This window comes from Atta cephalotes (assembly GCF_000143395.1).
Source record: "Atta cephalotes unplaced genomic scaffold scaffold00021, whole genome shotgun sequence".
Lineage (NCBI taxonomy): Eukaryota > Metazoa > Arthropoda > Insecta > Hymenoptera > Formicidae > Atta > Atta cephalotes.
In genome coordinates this window covers 2,766,044-2,777,168 of record NW_012130085.1, presented here as the reverse complement: position 1 = coordinate 2,777,168, position 11,125 = coordinate 2,766,044, and the positions used below count along the sequence as shown (strand labels likewise).

Here is an 11,125-nt window from a genome sequence, read left to right as displayed (position 1 = left end):
TATATATATATATATATATATATATATATATATATACACATATATATGTGTGTGTGTGTGTGTGTGTATTTAATAACAACATGATATAAAATAACAAGTAAAATAAATGTGATGTCTTTGAACTTTAACAAGAGTTACTGATATCCTAGATAATGACCCTCGTATCGCGTTGCGCGCTTTCTGCATTGTGGTCCCAATGTTCATACGACGTTAACGGCTGCGGTCGCCATCCAGTTCGTTGGGTCGTGTACTTCCGGATAAGAGAAGCGCTTTTCAGCGTATGAGTACATATGTGCGACGCGCCTTTCCACGCAGCATCGTTACTCCGGTTTTACTTACGATCGGCTTGGTAATGGCACTTTCGCGTGATAGCTTAATGCAACCGTTAACTAAACGACGGCGCCTTGCGTATCGATTCGCTGTAAACTAAGAATTCGCTGGTGCGCGCACCTTCGAGTTTGATGTGGGCGAAATATACGGTCCTGTTCTTGGTCACTATATGCAAAATAGCCCGTTTAGCGTTACCGCCACTTCTAAGGTAGGTTAATGACTTTCGCATTAGCCGAAACTTCGTATTCGCGGTTCAATTTCTCCTCTCTCGTGCTGCTGGTATCGGCGGTTACGCTGGAACGTTCCCTATTGTATTGGCGGTGTTCACAGTACCACGAACGTGATGCCGAATTCCCAATTTAATTTCAATTTCGATCTATGACTTTGCAAACATCCTTTGATTTTTCCGACAACAATTTTTAGTACAATGGTACTATGGAATAAATGTAAATTTGCAAAAAAACTATGCAGAGTGCTGTATTATTAACGAATAAATTTTGAAAAATATATAAAAGCATTTAAAATAAAAAATTATCTCGAGATTTAATTATTTTAAAATCACAGTTCTTGAAATAAATAAAATTGAAATTTGCGCGTAGTGAATAGACCTTAGTAGTTTTTTTTATATAGATGAAATTTTATTATGATTTTGATAATTCGAAGGAATGATATATGCGTCATTTACCTCGAATGGATGCAAATCGAAGCAGTCGAGCCCACGCGTTATTTTTAATAAAGTATCAGCGCGAGTTATACACTGTAATATGCGAGAGCATAGTGTATAAAATATTTCTTATCTACCGTCAGCATGGCCTCCTTTGAACGAGCGGCTGCACACGCAAGCATCCTCTGTTGTACTTTCCTTATTTATCATCACATGGAAGACTTTTGTGATCCCGTTCAAATCTACGCGCGACGTATGCATTGCGAATTTTCACAGAAGGAATGATTGTTGAATTATCTAAAAATTTAGCTAGATACAGATTTGAAATTAATTTTGTTGGGTTATCAAAATATTTATGCAAAAAACTCAAGTATAAATAAAAAGTTTTGACGTTCTAGCAACCGGCTTGAGCGTTCTGTATAATCATGTTGACAATTCAACAAAATTATTTTTAAATCTAGCTAAATTTTTAGTTATAGCAAACCATTTTTTTCTATCGTATTGATATAAGAGAATAAAATATGGTACCACTAAGAAAAAAAAATGTTTCGTTCTATGAATAAAAATTTTGTCGTAATAACAAAAATTTGGTTGAAATATACCGAACAAAAATTTTTAATTAAAATATACATCAAACGAAACAATAATCTTATGAAACTAAATTGTAATAGTTGATATGATAAACAAATATTTTTGTTATTTACAAAGCAGAGAAATTATTTTATAAAAACAACAAACTAAATATTTTAGCTTGAATAAAAAAATCTATTCAAATATATTCAGAGGAGTTAGGAGTAGACAGAGTTATTCGTAGTAAAAATGTAATTAATATTAGGATATAATGAGCGATGAAATTTTTTTGTTGCGGAAAATTCCCTTTATCTCTCAAGACGTGATGCACATATATGTAACAGTGTGGATTTACGGTTCTTCATACATCGCAGTTGCTCACGTTTCAACACGGAGAACAAACTCGTCGATGCAGTCACGACAAGCTATAAGTCATCCGCGCGACAGAAGCTTGTTGCGTGAGTGGATGCTGAGGATCCGTCTAGAATCTTTCGAAGATCTTTCTCGCACAAGATAAAATACGACGAGTCTCGGAGAGACACTATATGTATATCTAGTCGTTTTATATAGAACTATCGACAGAACTGTCGTGATTTTTGCCTACGAATTGTTCCGGCACTTAAAAATCTACTTATTAACTCAAATATTTAAGTAATGGTATTTTTATAGAGGTTTAAAGAATGAATCGATTATGTGAAAATTGATCCTTCCAGAGATAGCGAATCGATGAGAGAACTTTAAAGTGATTGATGTAATGGTTAACAATAAATTAATCACTTTCGTAAGATGCTTGTGCAATCACTTCGCACACAAGTACGCGATGCACCATGCACCAAGCACTGTTACGGAATTGCAATGTGTAGCGAAACTCCTCGCGCAAGTAGATACACTCATGCACGCTAAATCAGCCAAATTGCTTGCTATTCTCCCTCGCATCTGAGACGTCCGACAGATTGCTCCGCGGACGGAGTCGACGAAATTTCTCTTCAGATCAGAACCAGAGTCTGCGAAGCGCAATAGGTTCCAGGCAATGCGGTATTCAATGGGAAGGGCCGTCGATTTTCGTCGATGTTCATTGGTGGGAAGCTTTGTCATCTTCGCTACGAGGTCTCCCGCCCTTCGCCGTTTCGCTGCACACATCGGCTCATAGTGCGCGCCAAAGTCAGCCCGATATCCTATCTCCCGGTCATTGTATGCAAATCCGTTCCATTCGTGGAATCGAACTGGCCTTTTTCTGATGTCTGACGCGATAGCCGCGAGAACGATCGTCCGGGAATGGTATATCCGGACATTTCGCCGCCGCGGGGCTTCTTCGGTGGACGTCGCGCCGCGACGCAGGTCGTCGCATGCATTCGACCAGAGAACACGAATGTGGATCGCTCGTTTTTTATTTCCAAATTCGATGTATCATATATTGTTGCCAAGAATGATCTCTCTCGCATAATTTAGCTTATTGTTTTCTTCTTTCGCCATCGCATTTTTGGACGTGCGCGTTACGCTTATTATGCGGATTCCCATTTTCATTTCACGAAAATATTTCCTCTTACATGAATTTCGATAATGCGGGATAATCGAGCTAAAAACAAGTCTCTTTCAACTAACGCGAACATGGAAAGAACGATTTTGTTGAATGCAGATTTGAAAGTAATTTTGTTAGACCATCAAAATAATTATGCTAAAAACTAAAAAGTGATGCGAAATGCTGCAAAAAATTTTGATATTCTAACAACCAGTTTGAATTTCCAACAAAATTATTTTTATAATCCAACAGAATTATTTTTCAGATCTGTATCCAGCAAAATTTTAGATTTTTCAGTTCTGTATTCAGTAAAATCGTTCTTTCCGTGCACGTAATGACCGAAATAAATTTCCATTTCGAATGTGTTAGATATTACACAGAAAGAACGATTTTGCTGAAGTATCTGAAAATTTAACTAGATACAGATCTGAAAATAATTTTATATCATCAAAATAATTACACCATTAAAAATATTATGATATTTAATGTACTTTTGAATTATATGAGTTGAATTTAATTTCATGGCATTACATTAAATTTAATGTATCTATAATTGAAACGTACGTTTGTGTATATGTATATGAAATTTAATGTATTTTTCATAAAATGTTTGTTTTTTCATAAAATTTCATGTACTTTCCATATTTTATGTGGTTTTATATGAATGCAAACGTTCATTACATTTAAGCTAGTACAACTTAGTTTTCAGTTAAATCATTCATTACTTTTCAGTTTATATCTGTGTTTGACCACAAGCTTTCGTTATACGTGTTACTTAAATTCATTACTAAAAATAATTTATTAAAAAATTTATAAGGCGGGAATAATCTTTGATAATAATTTATTTGTACAGAACTCGAACAGAACATGTCAAAACTTGTCAAAAATGCCCAAAATTATCGGGTTGACACGTTTCCATGGAGTTCGAATATTCTAACCTGTGTGTATAAAAATTATTAATTGTTGAAATTTTGTCTTAAAACATCATATAATAATCAATTTGCTGATAAGAATTGAATCTTCTTGAAGCCTTCGATTTTATCTTTTCCGGGAGATAACTTATGATATATTGGTCGAGATTGAATGTTATAAAAATCGTGATTAGATAGCAGATATTGTAGAAATGTGTCTTTATGTGAATGTACAAGATTTTCCGTCGCACACGCGGAGGAAACGGACTAGAGGAAGGCAGAAAGGCATGCTTGTTCAATCGAGCGTCACTATAATGAAACAGAATGCAAATTGCGGCTTCCATATGGACTATACTCACTTTTCCTTCTCACTGGCTTCCGGTAGTAAAAACTTGACGGCTACGAGTCGCTTGCCAAGGGTAGTTGTTGTCCCGTATTCCGGAATTCCTTCAGCTTCCGCCACGTATACCTTTATATGCATAATTTGTTTGAATTGCGTTATGTATATGCATAGAAGCTACTCATAATCACGGTAAATTTGACAGAAAATAAGTGAAATTTTGTAATTGTTGTAATATTGACGAATCTCGGTTGTACGTGATTTTACAAGCCGATTTTTGCTAACTTTGTTATCGTTTGTTAAAATTTTTTCACACATGTAAATAATAATAACAAGAACATTAATTTTTACTTGGTTTTTCAATTATGCAATCAAGATTGCACTACAAGAATTTTTTGTTCAGTCAAAGATAATAATATACCCTCTAAATCTGAATCAGGATAGTCATTAATTACTCAGTGGCATACTTGGCACTGGACAATAAATAAAGTTCAATTAAAAAAGGAATAATATTTGATCATTATATAACTAAAATATTGACATTTGCACATTAATTTCAATCTTCCAATAACATATTTATGTAATTTATGCATTAAAATAAGGTTAATTAGATCACGTAAAAATTAGTTAAGTTAAATATCTCATATTTCATTTACTAGTGGCATACTTGGTTGATTGGTCATTGATATCAATGATTATCCATTGATTTAAATTTAAAGAGTACCAAGAAAAAATTTATACACTTATAAATTTATATACATATAAATTTAATGTACTACTATTAAGAAAAATTATTTTTTTAAATGTACTTCTCTCTGTTTTTAATCTTATATAATTTCTGAAGAAAATATCGATTCTTTTCCGACACAGTAAAATTTAAATAAGTATCAATAAATAAGTATCAAAAGAAAGTCATACGATTTATTTCGATATAAATCCAAAAACGGTTTTCTCCGAAAAACAAAATTTGATCCTGCCTTTTACAATGATACGATTTAAAAGAATATATTCTTTTCATTAATTATATTAACTGGAATTTTGGTGGAAAACGAATGAACTCGGAATTCTAGTTAAATCTAAAATTCTAGATTTAACCGGAAAATCTAGTAGACTAATCTCAGAATTTTGGATCATTCCTTTTCCACTAGAATTCCAATTAATTCAATCAAATACTATTTTCTGTGTAATATACGAAAATACATTCAGAGAACTCTTGCTTTAGTAACCGTAGTCTGAAAGTCTAGGACGGAAGTAAAGGATAATCAATCATTGTATGCATCGCGTAACACGACTGTACTCTTCTGTGATTTCCGTGTAAGAGATTTGACGATCTTCCGGCAATCTTGCATGAAGACGATTGATTTCGTAAGTCGACCGGGACTCGAGATCGACGTGTCCGATCTCGCGTATATCCATGGGAAGTCCCGCACAATCGCGTCTACATGCATCCGCATCCACGGAAGTCTGACGCGGCAACTGGCAAACTGTGCGAAACGAACAAGCATTTCGATGATCCTCCTCCTCGACTGTTGTCATTAACGACACGTTGTCGGTCCCCATAGCGGAAAACAAAAGGGAATTATTAGCCGCTCTAACGCATCCTAAACTGATTATCCTCGACGACCCCCAATGAGATGCCATTGTGCCAGCGAAGAATAACACGTCCCGGGTACTTCATTAATCGATGTATTGTTGCGCATCCTGCGCATGTTGAATTACTCGCTGCGCGGCCAACAAACGGATTGATTTCGCGATCGTGTCACTATGCCGGAGAAGTTGCGACATATTACCTAAATTTATGCGGTACGAACTTGCTTTTTATTCGCGTACAATCGTAATGGTAATGCTGATAAATTAATTGTTATAACGGCGTAATGAATTTTCTTTGTTACATTGAATTCTGTGTCTCTCGAAACGAAAAGAGTATAGACTATGCACCCTAGATAATTTTTAAATCGAATTAGAGAATACAAATAATACACTAAACATAAAAATTATTGCAAAGCCATTATCGTTCGATTCGTTGGTTTATCATATCTAATTGGAAATACAGTGAGTACAAAAATTATTTGTACAGGAGAAATTTTTATTTAAGAAAACCTTATTTTTAGAAAATGAACATTAATTAGCAATTTTGTAGAATAAGACTAATATTCTTTATCGATAAATCTCTGAATTAATCTGAATTAATGCTCACCGATGCAATAAGTTGAAGTGAAACAAATATAGTTTGTTTCACTTCACGTTTATATACATAAAGAACATTGAGTATGTTCTGTGCTAATATGAAGAAAAAGAAAAAGAAAAGAGCTTCGCGTGTTCTCGATCTATAGAAGTTAAATTTCTCAATCATAGGAATATTTTTTGTGCATGTCTGAATAATACAATTTTTCATTTTCGTTTATTTTTAAGATAATAATATACATATATTTTAATTATTACACTTTTTAAGTAAAATCATTTTGAAAACCATACAATTTATTGTATTCTTTGTTAATAAATTGCTAATTAATATCTATTTTTTAAAAATAAGATCTTTTAAAAAGACATCTCTCTTGAATATTTTTTGCACCTTCTGTATATACTTGATATTCACGGATGTAATAACAACGTTATTACCGTTCCGAAGGCGCCTTCGGCAAGTTTGGAGAGCATGCGAAGGCGATGCCGTGGGAAGAGCGGTACGCTGGTCTGCTCCAGACGTCTCTTCAGGGCCGAGAGTACCTCCTGTTGAGTCGGCGACTGTAACACGAAAGCGCAAATGCATTGTGCGGGCTATCCGATGATAATCAACGATCTATGATCACGCTAGTCGCGCTGGGGCGCTTCGTAGATATCGCAGGATCTACGACCGTCATTCGACAAACGGCTTACCCCCTTCGATCCTCGTGTTCACATGGATTATCGAGTGCACGAAAGAGCACGCGGAACTGTAATACAACTTACAAGTATTTTATGGTCGCGAACTAGGTATCCCATTGTTGATTGGTAAAAGCTGACTTGTAGAATGTTAGATACGATATGTAAGTGTATCTTGTGCTACTTTCATCGAAATATACTTTCTATTGTTGGATCATGAGATATTTTAACGAGATATATGATTTATAAAATATTGCAATAATATTTTCGTAAAGGAGAATGGCATAGAAATCTTGCCAAATTATTTCGTGATTCGAAGGACACAATCCGGTCAATTTTAAATTGTTGCATTCGAAAATTGATACATTCATATAGTGATCAATAATATGCTGTGTACGATCATCTATATTCATTCAGAGATACGTAAGTGATCGTGGAAGTCGTCTGAAACTTGATGTTCTCATAAGTGAGAGTGACATGAAAAGAAATATTGTCGAACACATTGGGTACTCGCCGAGTAATCCCCGTTTTACGGATAACAGTGAATCTGCCGAGAAGGATGATTGGCGTTGCTACGAAGCGTCAAGGCCAGACTCGACGCGACACGGGGTGAAATGTTTTGACTGTTTCGAGTGGTGCTGTCGGGTGTCAATCACGCGCAGACGTCTCGACGTAGACACGGGCACTTTCGGTTCTGGAGCGTCCCGTCCCGAGCATTGTGCCCGGATCAATCTCGATTCACGCCGCGGAAACCGTACGCAAAGCGCGATACCAGATGTGTCTATCCACAGGACACACGCGTATCCCGACGTAGAGAAAGGACTCACTCGACAGTGAAGAAGCTGTTCGCATTCATGACTTCGAGGGAATCGATCGGGGAACAGGGCGGCAAATGCTTATCAAATATTCTCTCTTATACCTTCCGATATGGACGTATAGAATCCCTGTACAAAGCAGAATATTATACAGTAAAAAAGATAGACACCTTCGACGAATGATTAATGAGCGATCTCTTGCTTTCGTAATATTTGTAATAAAGATTGTTACAATTTTTCAGAGTTCGTTATTTTTATCGAGAAATATGCACGAGATATATTTTGCTTAACTTTACAATTTTTTATGAAAATATATATGTTAATAGACAGATAGTTCTGTGCAACGATATTTCTAAAATATATATTTTATTAATATATATATATATATATATATATACATATATATATATATATATTAATAAAATATATAAATGTATAATATAAAAATCAATTTTTTTGTTCCAATGTAAAAATTATTCATCTGTAACATGTGTCTTCTCTGTGTTGTTTTTCTACCATTATAAAACGTGCAAAGCTCACGTGGCTCCTAAAGCAAGATATCACCCATGACATAAAATGTACGTATGAGCTCTTTGTTGGGGACAAAGACACTCGATACGGGATAGTTGGCGGTGAAATCAACCCCTATCACGCGATATTTTTGCGATGTCGGTTGGATGAGTCCTACTACTGAAGGTGGGACTGTTGGAAACGTGATTACATGACGCTTTCTCTCCGCAATTAACGGAGCGGACTGAACGGAAAGCCGTTGGACCGCGTAATGATGATACATTCCATGAGGGTTGCAGTAGCGGGTGTATTCGCGAGAGAATTTTGTCGACGTGTCCTGTCGACGGGAATTCGTTTACAGGCTGAATGACGACGGCGATCAATCGATCGATTTCGCGGACAACGTTGACTATGCCGCCAGGCTTCGGTTCTGTTCCGGTGCGTGTGGGACGAGTCGTGATAGCGATTTATTATCTAAGCTGAGTGACGTCACGATGGCTATTTTGCATTCGCAACTTGCTCGACGATTTGTTCTAATTATCCTTTTCCAAAGTCGTATCACTCGCAGGGATGATATTTCGTGGAGCTCCAATCGCGGAGATTGCCGCGTTAATTATTTCCGTTGTACTACACGTAGAACATACGGTCATATTATAGCCAGAGTTAGGACATTACTTCACAAATTACTTACAAGTTACTTTTTATTCTAGAAATTGAATAGGTACAATAAGTTCAGGTATTTTAAATAATCGCATTATATTAAATTAATACTTGAACACGTTAAAATTTTCACAAGGATTTGCGTGGACTTTTATTTCTAACACATATAACAAATATAAAATGTTTTTTATAAAAATATTTATAATCTGGATATAAAATTGTACAGTTGTTTCAATCGTGTAGTTTTTATTCAAATCATAGATATGTATGCCATTACGCGATGAGAAGAATACCGATTTTATTGCGATTTATTTACGATCTAATATTCCTGTATGTTCGAAGTGCATAAAATCCAACGAATATTTCAAAGAGAACTTCCACTGTATAATGTTGTCGGTCTCCAGTTGATCGGTATCGCCGTATCGTTGATACAGAAAAAAAAGTATCTGTCAGTGCAGATTACACGCGCTTTTAAATTGATCTTCAGCCGCGATCCCGTGATTCTTTTTATGTCGATGGAGAACCCAGGGGATCGTCTCGCGTGTTCGATCTTGGTCCGGAGGGGTTCCTGTGCTCTTTTCCGCCCTCGTACAGAGCTCTGGATACGAGCTACGTTATACTGTACCCACGGGAGATATATCCGCCCCAATGTTCCGTTCCACCATATTGATTTAAATTATTAATTGCGAATTTATCTTCGACCGGTGGAAAGTTATGTTTAATGGTACGACAACGACGTGCACATTTTTCTCAGCTCTTTATTTATAGAGCGCACATTAAGATATCGGTCGACATAATTCGTTAAATTTTAATACTATCGGCTTTCCTTTCATTCTTGATTAATTTAAATTTTCGTTGCCTTGCGATATCCACGATTATACTATGTCAACTAAATTAAAGATAGATATTTTCATTAGATAATTTTATAATATAAATAACTAAATGAAAAAGTTATACATATATAAACATAAAAGTTAAAAAATATTTGAGATTTTAACAACGTTTTCTAAAGCTAAAGATAAATAATTTTTTTATATTAAAAATTGATTAGATTGAATCTTTTTTCTCAGATCCTTATTGAATTTCTAAAGTTTTAGTAATATTGATATAATTACAATTAATAAAAGATTTTATTTTGTTCATTAAAAATTTGCTAAGTCATTTCTCTTGCATATTCTGATTTACATCGAAACAAGATTGATAAAATTTCATACTTTTTGGATAATGCCAGTGATAAAGTGATAAAAAATGATATTTTTCAAAAAAATCGACAAAAATTAGTCTTTTTAAATTAAAGGCACTAAAATGAATAGAAATTTTTTTATTGATATTCTAATTCAGTATTCTACTATCGCTATTCTAGTTGAACGTCAATTAAGAGTGTTTTTCAATTTAAGCTTGATCCAAAATAAAATATTAATAGATAGAATAGAAATCAATATAACAAATTCGTTTGTCATAAAATATTGAATATAAGGCAATATTGTCTTTACTAAACGCGAACCAGATCTATATTGGTAAAAATTTTTAATTCTATTTTTGTCTTATAAAACTAAATATAACGAATATAAAATTCAATAACATTTATATGATCTCCAACTTTGTTTTAAAAAAATATATTTCATATATTGATTTGAATTAAAAAAGACTGTCATTAAAATAAGATGTTATTATTAGTTCGTTTTATTATTTTTTTAACTATCGTGACTAATATAAATTACTAATTAAAGCAAACTATCTTTTTATATAAAGTGCAGTACAAACATATTTTTTAGTATTATACGTTTTTATAATTCACTACTTTATTTGGATAAAGTCTGGAATGATAAAATTCAGAATTTATTATAATTTTTTCCACCGTTGGATTTTTTGTAGCTAACCTTGCATTAAAATCTAGATTTGTCTAGCTTAACGCATATATATATATATATATATATATATATATAT

At 34.2% G+C, this 11,125-nt stretch overlaps 1 protein-coding gene across 1 annotated transcript in view; it reads right to left on the bottom strand.

Moving 5' to 3' along the window:
* Positions 1-11,125, bottom strand: part of LOC105619448 (epithelial discoidin domain-containing receptor 1-like) — an 86,979-nt gene that overhangs the window by 10,632 nt on the left and 65,222 nt on the right. Inside the window, exons 9-12 of the mRNA XM_012200966.1 lie at positions 8,549-8,555; positions 8,113-8,137; positions 6,954-7,076; positions 4,354-4,463 (exon numbers count right to left, since the gene is read on the bottom strand). Of these exons, the coding sequence (XP_012056356.1) occupies positions 4,354-4,463; positions 6,954-7,076; positions 8,113-8,137; positions 8,549-8,555 (265 nt within the window). The remainder of the gene's footprint in view (positions 1-4,353; positions 4,464-6,953; positions 7,077-8,112; positions 8,138-8,548; positions 8,556-11,125) is intronic.